The following is a 20,184-nucleotide window of genomic DNA, read 5'->3' as shown; positions in this document are numbered from 1 at the left end:
TATCTATACACACTGGCGTTCACTACATTTTCATCTCCCTCTAACACACTATTCTATTCTATTCTATATCTATTCTGGCGTTCACTACATTTTCATCTCCCTCTAACACACTATTCTTGACAACCCGATCGGACCTCACGCAGCTGCAGAGGTTGTTCGTGCCTCTGCCGCAGCGCTCGACAGAATTTTACTGAAGGAATCTTCTTACATTTTCCTTCTTCAACATATTCTCTAATATCTATACACACTGGCGTTCACTACATTGTCATCTCCCTCTAACACACTATTCTTGACAACCCAATCGGACCTCACTCAGCTGCAGAGGCTGTTCGTGCCTCTGCCGCAGCGCTCGACAGAATTTTACCACAATATTACAATTTTATAAGAATGTTAAATTACAGAAGGAATTCCTAGAAGGCGAACAGTCACGTTGCGAATTATGTGTCCGTGTCGTTATATTTTTGCAATGCTTTTACACCAAAAACAGAGAACATTAAAAATATATATTTTTTAAGCAAAAAATATAATAACATATATAGAAAAATATAATTTCTATTATACACCGGCAAGAACAAAAAGATTATTAATATAGAAAAAAACCCAGCAAATTTGTGGATAAACAACTTTTACTCAATTTATGTAATTTTCGTAGTAACTAGATAATACATTTTCTTTATTTAAATATATATATCTATATCTGATGCAGTTTTACAAATATTTTTAGAAATGAAGAACTTTTGAACATCCAGAAATAAATAACATTGATATTAGAGAACTAACGGTAACGTCCAAGATGTTGTTGCCAACTCAGCAAAGAACTAGAGAATGAAAACAATAAGCAAAACTGTTGTAGTAATATGCACAGTCAATGCGCTGAGCACAACATGTGTACCCCCTGAGGACAATTGCCTTCTCTATGAAAAAATCAACAGGGTTGATTGTCCCTGACATACAGTTTGTTATTACTTGCCTGTTACATATATACTTTTCAAAGAATATAAATGGGTATAAAAATCGTTCCACGCTCTCTGAGAATGTGGACAATGAAGTCGCAAGGAAAACCATAGTGATAACAAATTGTGTCAGTAACACTCACCCCTCTCTCTTTTCGGAGAAGAGGCAATCGTTCTACGAGTATACGTGTTGTGCTCAGCGCATTGATTTTGCATATTACTACAACAGTTTTGCGTTTTGTTTTCATTCTCTAATTCTTTGGTGGGATTGGCAACAACAAAATCTTGGACTTTACCGTTACCTCTCTAACACAAATGTAATTTGTTTCTGGATGTACTAGTACTACATTGTACTACATTGCTAAGAATATTTGTAAAACTGCTTTTACATTTTGATGGCATTATTAATATATTCTGTAAGAACGATTCCAACGTTTTGATCCGATTAATAATACATATGTTCCTTCACAAATATTGATTTACATATATAGTTATATATATAGTTATATATATATAAAGAAAATGTATTATCTATTAACTAGGAAATGTATATTATGGAAATGTTGATTATCTTTAAATTTGTTAGGTTTTTTATATAATAATAATCGTTTTGTTTTTTTTTCGGTGTATAAACGAAAGAAATGACGTTTGCTCTTTTGTGTTTGCGTGATATTCTTTGCCTGCTTTTGGGCGAAGATCATTGTAGTCTCTCTGTAAAGTAGAACTTAATCTAGGTTATAGGCTTTTAGTTGATATTCGGTTTTTGATTGGGGCGGAAGTGAGCGCGCTCAGCTCTGTTTTTTTTTCGGGAAAAGTGAAAAGCGCAAACTCCGCGCCGTGTTAAACACAACTTTTTAGGCGATTAATGCCTGTTATTTCGTTGATCTTTTTTTGCTGTTCTTTGCTTGCGGTTCTTTTAGGAATTATTTGAATTGAAAGTGTGTGCGTTCGGTTCTCTGTTCTTTTCGGTGTAAAAGTATTGCAAGCTTATAACGATGCTTACGTGCTGTACATATATATTTTGGTGAAATTGCTTAATCATTAATTAAATGTAAGTGAAAGTCTGATATTTTTAAATTGTGTCTTTAAACATTATCCTTCTGGAAATCTTTCTTGAACTGTGATTGAATATAACCATACAAAAACAACTATCAAAAATTAATCTATCAAATTTTCAAATATTAAATTAGGTGACGATTAATACTAAAATGTACAAACTATATATAGACGTTTTTTTTGGTCAACATCTTTGTTTATAAGAAATTTCTAAGACAACTTTTCTTGCCAATTTGTATCTATATTCCAAAAACACTGGCCACGCCCCTCCTTTAACCTATAAAACGACCAAACCGGTCTCGCCCACACTTTTAAACAATTGTTAATTTTTTTCATTTTATTCTTCAAAATCTACAATATCCCAGAACAAAGGAAAGAAAGAAACAAACTTGCGCTGCGTCTATATCTTTAAAATCTTTATGCTGAATCTCAACCTTCTAGTTTTTATAGTTTCTGACATCTGGACGTTCATACCGACAGGCGGACGGACCCGGCTATTGATCCTGATCAAGAATATATATACTTTATATAGTCGGAAACGCTTCCTTTTGCCTGTTACATACTTTACAACGAATCTAAACGGGTATAAAAAGTCGTTCCACGCTCTCTGGGAATGTCCAAAATAAAGTCGCAAAGAAAAGCAAGTATTAACAAACTGACAAACTATATGGCAGGAACACTGAGCTCTCTTCTTCTTTTCATAGAAGACGCAATTGTTCTACGAGTATACATGTCGTGCTCAGCGCATTGACTTTGCATATTAGTATAACAGTTTTGCGTTTTGTTTACATTCTCTAATTCTTTGGTGAGATTGGCAACAACAACATCTTGGGCTTTACCGTTAGATCTCTAACACAAATGTAATTTGTTTCTGGATGTTCATAAGTTCTACATTACTAAGAATATTTGTAAAACTTCTTTTACATTTTGATGGCATTATTAATATAATCTGTAAGAACTATTCCAACATTTTGATGCGATTATTAATATGTTCTTTCACAAATATTAATATACATATATAGTTATGTATATATATATATAAAGAAAATGTATTATCTAGTAACTAGGAAATTTATATTATGGAAATATTGATTATCTATAAATTTGTTAGGTTTTTTTATATAACAATAATCGTTTTGTTTTTTCCGGTGTATAAAAGAGAGATGACGTTTTCTATTGTCTGTTTGTGTGTTTTCCTTTGATTGCTTTTGGGCACAGATCGTTGTAGTCTCTATGTGAAGTAGAACTTAGTCTAGGTGATAGGCTTTTAGTTGATATTCGGTTCTTGATGGGGCGGAAGTGTGCGCGCTGAGCTCCGTTTTTTTTTCAGGAAATATAAGAAGCGCGAACTCCGCGCCGTGTTAAACACAAGTTTTTTGGCGGAATGCCTATTTAATCTCGTTGATCTTTTTTGCTGTTTCTTGCTTGCGGTTCTTTTAGGAATTAATTGGATTGAAAGTGTGTGCGTTCTGTTCTCTGTACTTTTCGGTGTAAAAGTATTGCAAGCCTTTAACGACGCGTACGTGCTTGACATATATATTTTGGTGAAATTCTTTAATCATTATTTAAATGTAAGTGATTATAGATTATTTTAAATTGTGTTTTTGAACATTATCCTTTTGGAAATCTTTCTTGAACTGTGATTGAATAAAACCATACAAAAACAACCAAAAAATTAATCTAACAAATTTTCAAATATTCAATAAAGTGACAATTAATACTAAAATTTACAAACAAAATATTCCCGTATTTTTTTTTAAAGAAATTTCTAAAACAACTTCTGTTGCCAATTTGTATCTGTATTCCAAAAACTCTGTGGCCACGCCCCTCCTCTTACCTACACAACGATCAAACCGGTCACGCCCACACTTTTGAACAATTGTTAATTTTTTAATTTTATTCCCCAACATCTACGATATCGCAGAAAAGTTACGAAATTTCGCGTTCCCATTCGCACTAGCTGAGTAACAGGTATTTGATCGTTGGGGAACTCTCGTTTTGGTTATTACTTATATTGTTAAAGCTGATAAGGAAATACAGGATTGAAATATAGGATATTTATGATTAATTGTAATCCATAATGTGGAGTTTTTATATTGGCTCTAATCTGAGGATTCCATTTTAAGTACAAATTTCTCTATTATGGCGTTAAGACGCTTACGCTCTTTTAACTGCTGCTGCATTAAATCGGCTATCTGCGTACTCAAAGCCAATAATGCTTCCGTGTTAGCTTTAGTTCGCTGGGCGTTTAAGCGGGATTGTCTATTTAAGTCACTCAGCTCCCTTGCTATACCCAAGAGGACCGGAACAGAACGTTCCTGTTCAATTTCTAAAGCAGTTTCTTTAAACCGCTTTCGTTTTTTAGAGGTAGTCTGTGAAGTGTTAGCGCTATGCTCTAACTGACCACCAAAACGTCTAATATTGATAGAGCAATCTTCATCCTTATAGTATTCTGAAAAATATTGGTGATAAAAAAAGAATTTATTTTTACGCTTCCTTACGATTATCTTTCACCCTGGAATCGTCTTGGTCAGTTTTTATGAATTTCAAAGAAACTCCGTGGGCCATTTCAGTTTGATCCTTGGGGCAGCCCTCGGCGATGGTGTCTGCCATATCGTACAGGTCGCAGATTACAGCAACTGCATCCTCCAGGGGAGTAAGAGTATCTTGGTATAGCGATCCTTTACCAGTAGCCTTAGAGTTCTCTAGCCGATTATTAGTAATTTTTTTTCGAATGCAACTTTTCCAGTCTTTCCAAACCTGTTAAAATCGTTCCTAAGGTGGTAGCTAGTTCCATGTTCTTTTGTATAGTACCTACCCGTTTCCATTCGCTGGCCTCCTTGACAGGGGGACCGACACTATTTAGCTCATTTGACAATCTTTTCCACGCTGCCTCCGCCGCTTGCTTGTCGCCTTTAAGATAATTTTTAGAGATGATTGGATGTCGTTCCATGAATGCTACGAAGATTGCATCCTGTTGGGCTGTTCTGTGCTTACCCCTGAAACAATCAAAAACCACAAAATAATTAACCTCGTTGTTTTAGAAATGGTTCCCCTTCAAATTATTATGAATTCAAGTCTCAACACGGCAGATTTCTTCGATTTTCGCATAAAAGCTTTTCGCAGTTGAGCTACTAACATTTCACCGGGATTTTACTTTCAGACAAATAATGTCTTTTCTTATTTTAGACGATAACAAACTTATTCTATTTTTATCTTATATTCTTTATTTTTTGTTGTGTAAAGCCGGTGTGGCTTTCTCTTTGACAATACAAAAATACCACTAAAATGTGTTTAAGATACCGAAATTTAAGTATTGCGTGGACTTGAACCATTTTACAAAAAAAGACTCAAACCATGTAGAATTAAGTTAATGTTTTACTTATGAAACTGATTTTACGTAGAGGCCTTGAAACCCAAATCATAAATCTTTTTATACCCGTTTCTCGATATTGGTTGAAAAGAAGATACTGGTAAAAAAAAAAGAGTTTCCGACGCTATAAGCATATATATTCTTGATCAGGATCCCTAGAAGAGTCGCTCTCTTTACCCGCTTGTCTGTATGAACACCTCGATTCTACACACTATAAAAGCTATCCAAGATTAGGGTTGCAGATTCCAGAGTTATACCAAAGACTAGAATTATTCTAGTGTCTTTGGTTATACTCACGCTTACACTTGTGAATAATTATTTGATTTTTTTTTATAAATTTTGTAAATATCTATCGATTTGACCGCCGCTCACACTATAAAAAAATGTTTGGATATTTTTCGTATTATTATTAGTCGTATCGGTATACGAAAAACAAACCGCCCAAAAGTGCTAAGCCCACACTTTTAAAAAATAAAAATATTATACGAAAAAATTTTGACCACTTCGCTTCTAACGCCCACAACCCGCCTTAAACTGTCACGCCCACATTTTCAATTTATTTTTATTTTTTACCCACTTTCTACCGGTATTTAAGAAAAATTATGAAATTTGTCGTTAGGACTTCCACTAGCTGTGTAACGGGAATGAATAGTCGGTGGTCTCGATTACATCGTTCTCTCTTGTTATAGTCGTTACTCGTAGGGTAAAAGTGTATACTAGATTCGTTGAAAAGTATGTAACAGGCAGAAGGAAGCTTTTCCGACCATATAAAGTATTGTATATACATATATTATTGATCTTGAGATCTTGAGATCTCGACGTTCATAGGGACGGACACGTCCAGATCGTCTCGGCTTTTGATCTTGATACAAAATATATAACTTGATAAATATATAAATTGATAGCATTTACTTCTCTGTGGGAAGTGCAAGAAGTTTCCTCCGCGGAGCAATGGGTATTATTAAAATTATTCTTTCCATATCAATATATCTTATCATCATATATGTTAAAAATATAGGTTATATGTAAATACTACCTTGGAAATGAATGAGTATTTTACTCAACTTGGTACACGTGCCCTTGTATATTGTTCATCATCCTTATCTACATTTCTGATTCTCGTCATGTTGTGGTAAATCCATTTAAGTTTTTAAGTTGTGTTTTATGTACTTCAGCACAAATTTGATGCCCGCACGTAATGGGACGTTTTCCTCCCCGTTGGTTTTTCTTCTAGCACCTTCGAACTTTTGAGTTGCACAGTCCGGCCATCATTTTATTGCACTTGAAAACTTAATTAGGCCAAAATGCGGTGTGAAAGCCTATTGATGGAAGAAAGAAGTTTCATTTCGACAGCTGTTATGGCTTTTTATTACACACATCCAATGTAATTCGTTACAAATTTGATGTGTTTCTATTTTCTGCAAAACGGGAAAAATAAAAAAAAATGTAATAAATCCTGAGACCTGGTTGGTTTTAAATTAACCTCGTCTGTATATATTGTATATCGGCGCGGAGTTCAAATATATTTGAATCATTCCTTGTTATGTAATCTAGTTTTTTTTTAGATTTCATAACTCTATTGAGTTATGAGTTATTATTTTTTCAATAATTATATCAAAACTTTCCACTAGAAGAGAATTTTCAAAGATAATTTTCGGTGGAGTTTTTTTTATACCTATTACTCGTAGAGTAAAAGGGTATACTAGTATACTAATGGTAATAAATCCTGAGACTTGGTTGGTTTTAAATTAACCTCGTCTGTGTATATTGTGTATGTATTTATCATTGAACTATATACGGCGGGAATATATTTGAATCATTCCTTGTTATGTAATCTAGTTTTTTTTTATGCTTTCATAACTCAATATGTTAATATTTTCTCAATAATTTCCACTAGAAGAGAATTTTTAAAGATAATTAACCTCGTCTGTATATATTGTGTATGTATTTATCATTGATCTATATACGGCGGGAATATATTTAAATCATTCCTTGTTATGGATCTAGTTTTTTTTTTATGATTTAATAACTCAATATGTTAATATTTTCTCAATAATTATTCCAAAACTTTCCACGAGAAGAGAATTTTTAAAGATAATTTTCGGTACAGTTATTTTTATACCCATTACTCGTAGAGTAAAATTTGGGTAGAGGCGTAGACGCAGTGCATGTTTTTTTTACCCATGTTGCCACCTCCACTCTAACACCCACAAAGTGTGCCACGCTCACACTTTTGAAAAATGTGTTGATTTTTTATAAATTTTGTAAATATCTATCGAGGCCAAAGAACCTTTTTCAAAGCTCACAAACCTTTGAAATATTAAATTTTTTTTGTCTTAGTATTTATTTATAATTTCTATCGTGATGCCAGAAAACTGTGAAAATTTCTCCTTGGCACTACCACTAGCTGATTAACGGGTATATGATAGTCAGGGAACTGGAATCTCTTGTTATATATAGATTTTTTAAATAATTTAAATTTATCTTAAATTTCAATTTATACAGTCTATAAAATTTTAATGATTACTTTTGGTGACAGCATTCGCGATGGTTACATATTTTACAATAAGTTGCTGGTAAAATGGTGACCAAAGTATAATGTTTATTTTATGTTTAGCTTGCTTCGTTAATAAATCTCAAATTTGCATTGCAAAAAAATAAACATTTTGTGTTTCCTGATTGGTGTTGATGTTATCCCCAATCTAGTTTTGTCTTATCCTTACGCATACATTATAACTGTTGCGACGATGTTGGCCCTTGGAGAATGCAGATAAATTTATTATTTAAATTTTCGTAGCTGATTTGGTTGCATTTGTTATTCAATGTTAAAGCCGTGAATTCGGCATTGTTTTAATTCACTTTAAACCACATAAATTTAACTTAACGTGCAATGCGACAACTCACGTGCCCCCGAGTGGCGTCAGTGGGCAACTGCGTTATCGTTGTCTTGTGAATTTGTAAGTGTAAGCTGCTCGTTTATTGCTACGAAAATGTTGCGAGAGAGGGAGAGACTTTAGCTAACCACGCTTAATTCAATCAAAAGCACGATCTACTGCCTATCGAATCGATAGTAAAGCGCTTGTCTGCAACAACTACAGTTCATTCAAATCAAAAACATTGTATAAAACCGCTCTAGAAATTATTTACTATAGGTGTTTTGAGAGCTTCGTATTATTGCTGGTGTGGCTATTGTTGCAGTGTCCTTTAATTATTGCAAAGCTGCGTAAGTATCCAATTGCACCAAGTGCAAGGGATTATTTTGTAACGGTTTTTAATAACGTCTCTAATTGCATTGCACCTCAAATAGTAATTTTTTATTCCCTATAAATATTTTTCTGTTAGCGTTCACAATAACACCATGCGCCCGCAATGAACCTCTTTTGGAGCGCTGTATTATAAACGCTGCGTATCAAATAAGGCCTTTACTAGTGCATGGCAACTTGGGGGATGGATTCCCAACATCCCCATTAGAACCGTTGTCCTTAGATAATATTGAACTGAAACTAAGCAGCCAATTTCAAGCTGTTTTCAAAGATCTTGAAGCCAACGGAGGGAGCAACTTTGTCATTGAACGTCTTATGTACTTGAGTATAATCATTGTTAAAATGTAGCTTAGACTATACAGGGAAGTACTCGCTGCATCTGAATTTGCTACTCCCAGACATAAAAGGAAAGGGAAACATGCAGGGATATTGCGGTAGGTTTTAACTTAACATAAAAACTAAAACACAACTCATTTGATTTATATCAGAAAACGCAAAAGCATTCGTTAAAATTCGTGGGTCTCGGTATCTTCGAAATGGCAAAGACTATGTGAAATTCAGCAAGATGACCACACTGATTGATTTTAAGGATTTTAAATTAAAGCTGGCAAACCTGTTTAGCGGCGATAGATTTTTGGGAGACGTAGGAAATAGTCTTATTAACAACAATCAAGAATTATATCTGAAAGACATTGCGCCAAGCCTGGAGCACGGTCTTTCTAAACATTTTTTAGATGTGGCAGATAAAATCCTTGCCAGTGCCACATTCGATGAGATGTTCCCTCCTGGAAAGACGTTTGTCAGTCCGATTACACACCCGCCCAGATTACCATTATCGGGAGTCAGTCCAGCACTATTTGAGCCCCCCTCTTTCAAGTTCAAAATCCCAAAGGAAGTATTTTACATAAAGTGTCCTTTTAAAATTGATTTGAATTAAAAAAAATAATTTCTAGTTCAATATTAGATATAACAACACTGCTAAAAAAATATTCATAATTATAATGTGCATTCAAAATTGTATCAACTATTTCTTTGTTAGATGAAATTATAAAAAAGACAACATTTTTGTGAAATTATGAAATAATATGGTCAGCTCTATGAAAAAGTTTATATCTGTTTTTGAATTTACATATCAAGCTCAAACTTTTTAAAATGTAAATTTTAAAAGTGTATCAACTATTTCATTGTCAGGTGAAATTTAAAAAATACAACATTTTTGTGAAATTATGAAATAATATGGTCAGGGCTATGAACAACTTTTAGATCCTGTTCCCAGTCGGTTTTTAAATTTTCATAACAGGCTCGAACTTTTTAAAATGTAAATTCACATCTAACTGCACCATGGGGACAGCTTAGAGAGGCACACATAAGATAGAGTCCCAGCAATACACCTTGAGCTGGGTGCGCTGTACTATTTGCTGTGCTTCTCTTGCTTTTGATTAATCACCGGTCACGACAAAGATGAATTTACCGAGATTTTTCCCTTAAAAGTTTTTACTTCCGTTATAGGGAGGAGGGCAGTTAATTGCGTTGGATGGACCTTGGGTTGCCAAAAAGTGTTGCTGCCCTGGTGATATTCAGCTGGCTATAATTAAATTCATGTGACGCAGCTGTCACTGGCAAGAAAAAGCATTATCGACTTTTAGGTGCTTAATATTTCAAATGAAAATGTTTTTGATGTAAACAGAGGGAAGCCAAAAAAACCTTGGCTACATCTTCCACTTCCGTACTGACCAATGCCTTGCAAAGTGTCGTCGGCATTAATTTCATTTATTAATTTTTAACTACGCCCGCGCAACAAAATAAAAGGAACTTGATAAATGGAGAGCTTGCAAGAGAAGCATTACGTAGAGCGTGCGCTGGGAGGTGGTTTGAAATCTTTTTCTTTTCTTTCATTGTGCGAGTACCCATTTGTTGTTGCTTTTTTCACTTCTTTTTTTCGACCTTTTTCTTGCTAATTTTTTTTTTTAATTCTTTGCTTTTCACTTGAAAGCCGCTCAAAAACGTTGAGATGCTCCGAGGCCCGTTAATGTCCTTTCTTTTATCATTAAGTAGAAAACGTGGGTGTATTTTTTGGGGACTGTGGGAGGGAGGGTGGTTCATCTGGGGCGTGGCAAGTCTGTTTTGTTGGAATGAATGGGGGTGATGGGATACACAGGTATTTTTGCTACCATTCGAAAAAGGCTCTCTGGCGGCTTAAGTTCCTGTTTAGTAAAAGAAAGGGAAAAAGCTAATTTATATAAAGCAAGTAAATAACATTTTAAAAATGAATAAGCAATTTATGTAAGGAGCTTACTGCTTTTTATATGTTCATACATGAACAGCAAATATACCAATATTAATAATAATATTACAAATTGTTATCACATCTAATTTTTTCTTTAATATTGATTTTGCCAAATTATAAAAATTAACTTTGAAAAGTTTACGGTCAAATAGTTATATCTGACTAATATTGGTTTCGTTTCTGGCAACATTTTCGCAGTCGCAAGTGCATCCAAACTCAGCTCTGGGGTAGAGGTCTACAATTGTTGGTGAAGCGAAGCGCTCTTCGCAGGAGGCGTACTGTCGGTGATGGTGAATAAAGGCAAGACTGACCCTGTCATTGAATCTACGATGGGGCTTATTGCTAAAATCTTTGTGCCTTTGAAAAAGGTCTCGCATTATTTCGTTGGGGTACTTAAGATAGTTTCGTGGAATCGGATACGATGTTATTACAGCATTACAACGGATTTTTGGTTCATCCTGTACCACTGACGTCTTTAAATTATCATTTTCCCACATCCCTTTCTGAATTTGTCCCGTGTGCATATGATAGAAAACACCCTCACCATTTTTATATCCGCGTGCAAAGTGTCCTTCGTACCGGTTTCCATTAGCTGGTTTAAATTAAAATGTTAGTTGGGAAAGTTATATTAACAATTATTATCTACGAACCGTAAAACATTACCCCAAGTCCATGCCGGAAATCTGTTTCCCATTCGCCCGCATAAATATTCCCATCGTTGTACCACTGGATGCCCAAACCGTGCCGTCGATTTTTTATCCATTTTCCAAAGTAGACACAACCGTCTGAATAAAATTGCTTACCTTCTCCACATTTCATGTCATCGTACCATCTTCCCGAATATATCAGCTGTACCTCAGTTCCGCGTTTGCGTAGCATTGATCCGACTCCCTGCCGTTTGTTCATTACCCAGTCTCCCTCATAAATGAGCTGGCCTTCAGGATGTTTTTTACCATAAAAGTACTGGCAAGTTCTCTTTGCCGTCTTTTTGACGCCCCAGCCCTGGTGTTTGTTGCATAACCAGTAGCCAGAGTAGGACCCACCTCCAGGATAATAGAAAGTGGCTCTTCTGCCCGAGCTGCAGACAGGTTTGTTGGGACAGAAAAATCGTTCCAGGCAGGTACTCATACTTTCAAAATAAAAACTTTGACCTGGACGCTTAAAGATATGCTAATGTGAGAGTTTGTATATGCATGACAATTGAAAATTGATTAAATTGATACTGAAAGAAATGTGATGTTGGCGAAGACTTGACTTATCTTTCTCAGTAACTCGACCCTTGAGCAACTTAACAAATGGGCAGAAAACACCAAACGGCTGGAATACAACTTACAGGTTTTTCTGAAGCACTTTACAATACATTTCAGGGTAAGATTTATGTTTAGGATTTGCGTGTGAATAAACCGTTATCATATTATTATGACTGGAAAACGAAAAGGAAAATGATTGTGTACAAATTGTGGATATCGAATGGGTTTCCTTTTTGTGACACTTAAAGTTTTTGATGAATGTAAACTGATTTACTGAGGGTTTAAATACTATAAAATACTATGACTTAGAAAATAAAATTATATTAAAATCAACCTTTTGGGACTTTGTCAACTTTTAAGTTTTCTGTAGATGTAGAATTTTAGAATACCTAAAATTTATTCTTAGTTTGTACGATTTATAAACTTTTGTATATGCTATAACAAAACAAAACTTTAAGCTGCCATTGGAATAATAGAAAAACACACATATTCGCTGTTTTTCATAAAAAAGTGTTATGCTGCGGCATAATCAGCTTTTAAACTAAATATAATTTCAGTTTTAGTTTGATAAAAATATCATATATCTGCCGTATGAACAGTCATAAAATGTTGTTTTTCGGTATACAAAAATAATATAAAAAATAATATTGTTTTAAACTATTAAACCAAACATATTTCACTTCAACATGATGGTTCACAAATGTATAGGGCTTTCTTGAGGACTGACATTCATATATGCCAAGTTGTTAAAATTATTTCTTAGACTATTATTAATCAAAAGAAAAATGCTATTGCTTTCCGTGCAGTTTATTGAAGCGGTTGAGTTCTCCTCTTTTGGGAGCAACAGAATCGAAATCGACCTACGGGCTAAATAATTGCAAGTGACAGGCGCTTTAATTTTTCTTCCTGTTCGACAGCTTGTGCTTGGAATGTATGTATATGATAAGCTTAATTAAGTTGTTTGGTGCTTATTTTTTTGTAGCGAAAATTCCAGTCAAGGCAATCATTTGGTTTTCTATGTCGTCTTTCATTCCCTTGTATTGATAAACTTCAAATAAAGAAATCATCAACACAAAAGAAAAATATATAACTCAAACAAATAAAACTTTTTGGTTTTCGGTTGAGTGAAATGGAAAATTTTAATTGCTTTGCCCATACATATCCATACAAGTTACATCGGTTTTATTGAATAAACGGGTGCTCCTTTTAAAGCAACTAAAAAGCGAAACATTCTATATTTATTAAGCAATAGACAATTTAATTGTTAAAATATCATCTATAATTAAAAAGCATCGCGGGGTCGTTCTTAATGTAGTTTAAATAGAAAATTGTAAACTCTGCAAGGACCCACAACATTAGTTAATAAAAAATCAGAAGAATAACCGAAATAACCATTTAAAACCTGCTTTAGGGCTCCGAAAGATGAAACGGACTGTATATCTTTCCCCAATTCGATCTGGTTCTTTGGAACACATCTCTTATCTGCGTGACATTGTCTAAATCATGAGGGATGTTCATTTATAGCCATCAAACAAAGTGTATGAAAGAGTTATGTAGGTCCGACGGCATAAAATGCATATAATTTGTGTAGGGTTGTTTTCTCGATTATTGCGCTAGACATCGGGGTAGAAAGCTTTTTGTTTTAATTTAACCCTTTTATCCAACCTATGCCTAGTGGGCAGTGGCCAAACACCCAATAAGAGGTCACCACCTAATTAACCCCTTTTTCGTAATTAAGGGTGCGAACCACTACTGCCACACCCACTATAACCACCAACGTAGGGAGTATTTTAAATTTGAAAAATGTAAACATTTTATTTACGAATTATTTTGTCGTTGGTGGGGGTAGTCAAAAGTTGAGTTTCTTTGATTTGTATGCGCTAAAGATTCTTCAACTGGAAAGAAAAACAGAAAACGAGCGCCAACAAAAATTTTAGCTTGAAACAAATTAACAGTCCAATGATTATTTTCAAAAGCAAACGACCAGAAAGGCAAAGTTGGGGTCTATGGTACTTATCATATCCCTCTCTCCTCTTTTCTGGGGGCCAGTTCAAAAATTAGAGGCCATAATTTTAATGAACTTTTTTTGGAGTCGCGACCTCAAATCAAATAAATACTGCCTGGTATTCAAAGCAGCTGTCGAAAAAGGACTTATTTTTTTATTCCGCTCTGCCCACTTGTCTTGGGTTTTGATCCAAGTTTTATCCATGCCTTGATGAAAGTTTATTTGTCAAAAGAATTTTTGTGAAGCAGAGATAATATACATCTATAATGTGTTGATATAGACTAGCTTAAATAGTAAAACGAATAAAATTGATTGCCCGGTCCTGCTTATTTAATCTGAAATCTTGACCCGAGCTGCGAAAAATTTCGGAGACTCACAATAGACTGCTCTTGAACAAAGGCTAGCAGTAACAACTCAAATCAAGTATAGTGCCGTAATATTTGTACATAATAATAAATCGAAATTGCTATGTGTTTCACAATAAAATATTTTTTTATTGGGCTTATAAAAGCTCGATATTAACACTCAGTTATTCTTCTTTATTTATTAATAAGTTTTAATCTACAGGCCCAAAACACAAAATTACAATTACCATTTTAAATGTCTTTGAGAAGCCCACAAAAAGATAAATCTCTATTCTCGGAGGAGAGACAGCACCGAAATGATTGATTAAAGGCTTGGTTCGACAGTTAGGTAGCCATTTAAGACCTCAATGTGGCCCTAACTCAATCTTGCCTAATATTTTACGCTCATTTAGAGCATTACTGGAACAGACAGCGATGTACCCTCTTCTTTACAATAGACTTAACTCTTGAACGGGACCAAATGAATTGCAACTGTGGATCAAAGGATCACAATGAAGCGGATGGAAAAAATAAAACCAACGCCCGCTTGACATTTGGCTGCTAAACAAACAAATACTGCAAAAAATGAGAGATGCAAGGAAAAGAAAAGGAGAAAAACGGACAATCTGGCAAGTACCCATTCATTGCGGGGGTGATACTCAGGTCAATCAAAGGCTGGGATCTGACGTGTGCAGTTGCACTACGGTGTTGCCTTTCGTTTTGAGAAAGGGAATATGAGTCCACTTCCTTGTTAAAAAATGGAAACTGAAATTGAAATTGTGTCATTTCATGCCATGAAACTAATGGGGAGAGGCAATTCCAAAGGACACATATACACCTGGTCTTTACTAGGTTTATGCCCTTTGTGTATCCTTTTTCCTTTTAACTGACATTTTTAATTGTTTTCGTTTAACGGTTATCAGAAGAATAGCAACGAATGCAGGGAATACTCAAATTTATCAACTTTTTTATTTTCCTTTGGGCTTTTTATGACCTGAACTCTTGTCTTGGCCAGTTGTTCATTAAGTTTACTTCTAAGTGTCATTCAGCCTAATTCTCCCCGACCTCTCCACGATTACTCCATAAAAGCGCTTTGCACTTCAAAAATTTGCGCATGCACAGCAATTTCTTGCCTTGCTTTTCATTTTGATTCTCATTTTCATTTCCTTGCCTTCTCCTTATTTCAATCTTAATTTTTTGTTGGTGCTTCTTTGGGGTTGAAAATAATTCATTTATGCAAATGAGGGGGTGTTTAAAATTAAGCAAAGAGCACGTAGGCTAGCAAAAGCGGCACAAAAAACAACAACAAGAAGCGGCAGAAATAATGAAGGAGGTGACTCGCTAAGTGGAATGAAAAAGGGAACGAAAACGGCCCGTGCAAGAAAGTAAGGCCTTTAAAAATGTTTAAAACAAAGGTTTTTCACTCCCTCTCCTTAGAACCACTCAGACCCCTGCGGTCCGCTGTATCTCCCAGCTATTTTTCATATATTTTTTGTTAAGTATAAGTCACAAGTTTAAGGTTCATAGCGGCTTTGGTCAAAAAATAGGAAGAAACTGCACATAGCTTGAAATAGTGAAACATATCAAAGCAGGATTAGCTTGATTATATATGGTACCTGAAGAAGAAGTTCGTTGTTTTTTACATTTAAATACAATTTGGTATACTTTTAAGTTCTTTTTCCAGCCAAAAGTCGAGAATTGCCATGGATGCCCCCTACCCCTTCTTAGCACAAACTACAATCGTAATTCAAAGCACTGAAAGGAGTAGCCCAGACGTATCATAAAAAACATGACATTTATTACGGTCTATTATCGATGAGAAACGAGTCGAGGAGGGGCTGGATAACTTGTATGCTTTGGAGGGAGGTCATGCGAATCCTTTAGTGTTTTGGGGGTGAAGCGTATGTGCGGTCGCAGAAGGTGAAAAGCAACGATTTCTGTGTAAGATTTTTATGCAAATATAACACACATACACATGTATATTGGCTCGGAAGTAAGACGGGGAAGTCCGCACTAAATGCTTACGCGTGCCGCTTCTGTGGCCACATACGCATATGTGACGACTGAACGGAAAAAGAGAGCTAAAGTTCAAGCCAGAATTGAAGTAGGAGGGAGTGCTATACCGAAGGGCTGTGCCCTCGCCTTAAGCGTTTGTGTTTGGGTGTTTTTTTGTTTCTGTTTCACCACGCTGAAAGGTTAAATGTGGCCACTAGGCACATAATTTTGTCAAGTGCTGTCAGGGTGCCTTACACTGCATCCTAAGCTCTTACTTATTTGTGTTGTTTCTGATTGTTACGTGCAAAGTAAATAGTGTCTAATAGGAAATTAACAACTTAATTAATTCCATTGCCATTTATCTTCGGTCTGGAAACATACATATTCGCCATGGAAATCAACAAATTTCTATTGGTCAAACTTTGGCGTATTTGTATCGTATTTTTTCCAACTTTATCGCGATGTGCCTTTATTTCAAATAAGATATATTTATGAGAAATTTTTGGCCAAGCTCATATACATACATACGTTTGGCTTATCCGACTCACTTTCTAAGGCAAAACGGAATTTAACAAAAGGGAAGTCTTTACTCGAAGTCACTACAAGTAGCTTTTTAAAGTTATATAAATAGATAATCTAATTGTGTAATTATAATAAAAAAATAATAAATATATAAACATACGGGCAACCTTTAATATAGAAAACATTACTTTAGAAACAAATATTTTTTGTGTCCACCTGTGGTGCCTAATTACCGCGTCGACTTTAAAAACACCTAACATTTAATTTGAGTAATGTTTTTTATGAGAAGCGACAACTAACAAATTAAAATAAATTAACTTCGGCCGATTATACCCGATACTCGCAGATTAGAGATTAGATTCGTTTGAAAAAATGTAAACGTAAAAAATTTAATATGATGAAGGAAGGGTTTTCTATACATTCTTTATCTTTTGTTTTATTGTTCAAATTTCCATTGATAAGACAAAAATTTGGCGAATAGCGGGTATCTGATTGACGAGAAACTCGACTATACCGTTCAAATAAAATTTCAAAATAGTTTGTTTATATTTGATTTGACATTGATAAGCACCCAAATTTCTTTTCATTAATTTCTATCGCAAAACCATGTTTAATGTTATGAACTATAAAATATTCATACGTGTATTTGTACTAAGAAAACACATTAACAAAATTTGCCTGAGTCAAGTGAAACGTTGTCAAATCTGAATTATTCCTTGAATTTTGGGGCACTCACCTAATTGCATTAAAAGAAATGTCTGTATCAGGGAATGTCCACAGGGCACACCAAGCCCTAGCGAAGAAATTTGCAGGTCCTTGCTTACTAGGCATATGTCTTCTTTTTTGACCCCGCATCCCCTCTAAGGTTGTCTGTCGCCTGCTTTCAAATTTTATGACATTTTTACTCGATGTGGTTTGGAGAACACGAAGGAAGTCGAAATAGCAATGTACTTTTAGTGTTCTTTCCTTTTAAAACAAAAACATTCTTTATTATTTTCTTAATTTTTCGTGTTCGTGTTTTTATGCATTACCTTTTAAGTTTTTATCTCCGTAATAATAGGCGTAATTGTTTAGGTAGTTTCACTATAGGCAGTGTCTAAAAGCTTTTTATTGTACGTAGTGAACAAAGACCACTTCAATATTTAAAAGCACGTATTTTGCCATGAGTCGCTACAGTAAATTAAACCAAGTTAAATGCGATTGCACTTAACCTCATTAGGCGTACAGATTCTAGAGTCATAGACCCAGTGTCACTGGCCCACTCTAACGCCCAAAAATTATGATGAAAGTCCAAGAAATGGAAACTTGCGAAAAATAAAATTAAAATATCGATCAACAGCGGTGGTAACGAACTCCAACCCTTAGTTTGGAGGATAATCAAGTAAGGCAGCAGACGAAACGGCATTATTGACGACCTAACATTAAGGAATTGCAAAAAAAAATATGTGAGACATTATGAGGTTTCATAGTTAAAGGAACGTATTCGTCATTATCCCACATATTAGGTGTGTTTAAAATAGAGTAGGTAAGTTGCCCAAATAATATAAACCCTTTGTGCCCGGATAAATGATAAAATAATCTTTTGTTATGTTTTTGCTGTTTCTGTTAAGTTTATTCACCCTTTGCAAATGAGCTTGATACTTGGCTGAAAAAGGTAGGAAGCATGGGGAAAGCACAAGAAGAAAAATACAATTTTCCACATTATCCCCCGACGCTGACGAAGGCTGCGCAGTGGAAGACGTCGTTGGCGAGCTCATTCAAATTTTCTACTCTTGCTTTACACGCGCGGTTTTTGTTGTTTTCGCTTTTATATTTTTAATAGGTATACAGTTTTTTTCTGTATACGAGGGTGGCACCTTTTTTTCAATGTCCCCTTTTAAATGGCGGCTGTGCCAGCCACTTTTGGCTGTGTCGGTCAGGCACTTAAAACGGTTGCCAGTAACTTTCTGTATTTGTCGCGAACGTTGCTTGTTCCACACCCATTCATGATTCCTTACGCTGTCTTCCACTTCTACGTATTTCTACGCACTTGCCGGTATTAAACCTAATGTTAATTGTGTAATATTATATTTGAAAGACAAATAAAATGTAGGGTTGTATTTGACTTTCTAATGGAAGGTCGGTTTTTCGTGATGGGCAGCTGTCGCTGATTTTTTTTACTTTAAAGTAAGATCAAAGTTTGTTATTTATAATTAAATTAATATGAAACACCGTTAGGTTAATGGGAATTTATGTTGTTAGACTATTAAGACTACCAAAAAGCAAAATGCATGCACTTTTTAAAATGATTAATTAAAAAAATTTTGTATTCGAAGTGCTGCGCTACCTCTTTGTTTAGACAGACTTCATGGTAATGAACTATAATTTTGTTAATTAAAGAGTGTGACACTCTAGTAAAGCTTAAACCCTTTGACCTTTTAATAATTTTTTAAAAAAATCTGCGATTTCAAAAATATACCAAAAACAAAGTACAGTTTTAATTTCGAACATTAAAACCCTACCCTTTACTCCAGGAGTAATGGGTATAATTACCGCATCGATTTTTTCTTTTTCGCCAAGTTCCTCTCTCGTGACTTTTACTGTATTTTTTTTTGTCTAGATCCCGCGGCCACTAGACAAAAAACCTTTGACAGACCTTTTTTCAGAAATTTCAGGGGTAGTTCTTATTTTCTTTCTTACCATCCCTTTCACATCCTTTCATTCCGGAGCTTTCCTAATAAAAAGCCACCGTCAATTACAAAAAAGCCACGCGACTAAAAAATTAAGTTAAATCACTTGAAGCTTAAAAGCAGAAGGAAAAAATTCCATCACCTATCATAAGTAGGTAAACTCGATGAGTGATACAAATCCTGTAGTTATCATATATTTAATTTTAATAAATAGTTCTTCAGCTTAAGATATGGGAATATATAATGGAAAATTGCAATGCTTGGACTTTAAAGCCTTATTTAACTTGCAGTTCTATTTTATGTTTTCTGTTGATAAACATAAATGGGAGTGCTGTTTTTTATCTTATAGCCAAACAAATGCATTAAATCTTAGATACTTAAGATCTACATTCGATACAATGTATTAACAATTTAAATAATGTGTAACTATGAACTAATTTGTGGAGCTTACATTGTTGATTTTTATT

The 20,184-nt window shown here is 34.7% G+C and overlaps 4 protein-coding genes across 5 annotated transcripts in view, besides 8 other annotated features; 2 read left to right on the top strand and 2 right to left on the bottom strand.

Annotated features, from left to right (window-relative positions):
- Positions 1 to 436: part of a mobile genetic element that runs on past the window's edge.
- A 1,968-nt stretch (positions 437 to 2,404) lies between these two features.
- Positions 2,405 to 2,597: a mobile genetic element.
- A 673-nt stretch (positions 2,598 to 3,270) lies between these two features.
- The window catches only part of CG9380 (uncharacterized protein), a 71,691-nt gene continuing 54,777 nt past the window's right edge, over positions 3,271 to 20,184 (top strand). Inside the window, exons 1-2 of the mRNA NM_001274250.1 lie at positions 3,271 to 3,580; positions 14,755 to 15,160. The gene's annotated coding sequence lies outside the window, so the exon portion shown is untranslated. The remainder of the gene's footprint in view (positions 3,581 to 14,754; positions 15,161 to 20,184) is intronic.
- Positions 3,918 to 4,002: a mobile genetic element.
- CG30428 (uncharacterized protein) lies at positions 4,054 to 6,662 on the bottom strand. Of its 2 annotated transcripts, none has more exons than NM_001299951.1 (4): positions 6,419 to 6,662; positions 4,828 to 5,008; positions 4,511 to 4,769; positions 4,054 to 4,461 (listed from the first exon to the last, which is right to left on the bottom strand). In NM_001299951.1, exons 2-4 carry the CDS (start codon positions 4,960 to 4,962, stop codon positions 4,112 to 4,114), a joined length of 744 nt encoding a protein of 247 aa, NP_001286880.1. In that variant the 5' UTR covers positions 4,963 to 5,008; positions 6,419 to 6,662; the 3' UTR covers positions 4,054 to 4,111. The 2 variants fall into 2 exon arrangements, with proteins under 2 accessions (NP_001286880.1, NP_726513.1); NM_166709.4 differs by lacking the exon at positions 6,419 to 6,662 and adding an exon at positions 5,149 to 5,275.
- Positions 5,444 to 6,064: a mobile genetic element.
- Positions 5,632 to 5,668: a mobile genetic element.
- Positions 6,073 to 7,824: a mobile genetic element.
- Positions 6,188 to 6,262: a mobile genetic element.
- Jhbp10 (Juvenile hormone binding protein 10) lies at positions 8,273 to 9,582 on the top strand (the record flags this gene model as incomplete). Its single annotated transcript, NM_001032277.2, has 4 exons — positions 8,273 to 8,331; positions 8,690 to 8,937; positions 8,999 to 9,079; positions 9,134 to 9,582. The coding sequence occupies 4 exons, from the start codon at positions 8,273 to 8,275 to the stop codon at positions 9,580 to 9,582; spliced, it is 837 nt and encodes a 278-aa protein (NP_001027448.1).
- CG30429 (uncharacterized protein) lies at positions 11,005 to 12,122 on the bottom strand. Its single transcript, NM_166708.3, has 2 exons — positions 11,583 to 12,122; positions 11,005 to 11,524 (listed from the first exon to the last, which is right to left on the bottom strand). The coding sequence occupies exons 1-2, from the start codon at positions 12,058 to 12,060 to the stop codon at positions 11,085 to 11,087; spliced, it is 918 nt and encodes a 305-aa protein (NP_726512.1). The 5' UTR covers positions 12,061 to 12,122; the 3' UTR covers positions 11,005 to 11,084.
- Positions 17,524 to 17,567: a mobile genetic element.

This window comes from Drosophila melanogaster, chromosome 2R (assembly GCF_000001215.4).
Source record: "Drosophila melanogaster chromosome 2R".
NCBI classification, from domain to species: Eukaryota; Metazoa; Arthropoda; class Insecta; order Diptera; family Drosophilidae; genus Drosophila; species Drosophila melanogaster.
Note: the sequence above shows the minus strand (reverse complement) of the source record. Positions and strands in the feature narration are given on the sequence as shown.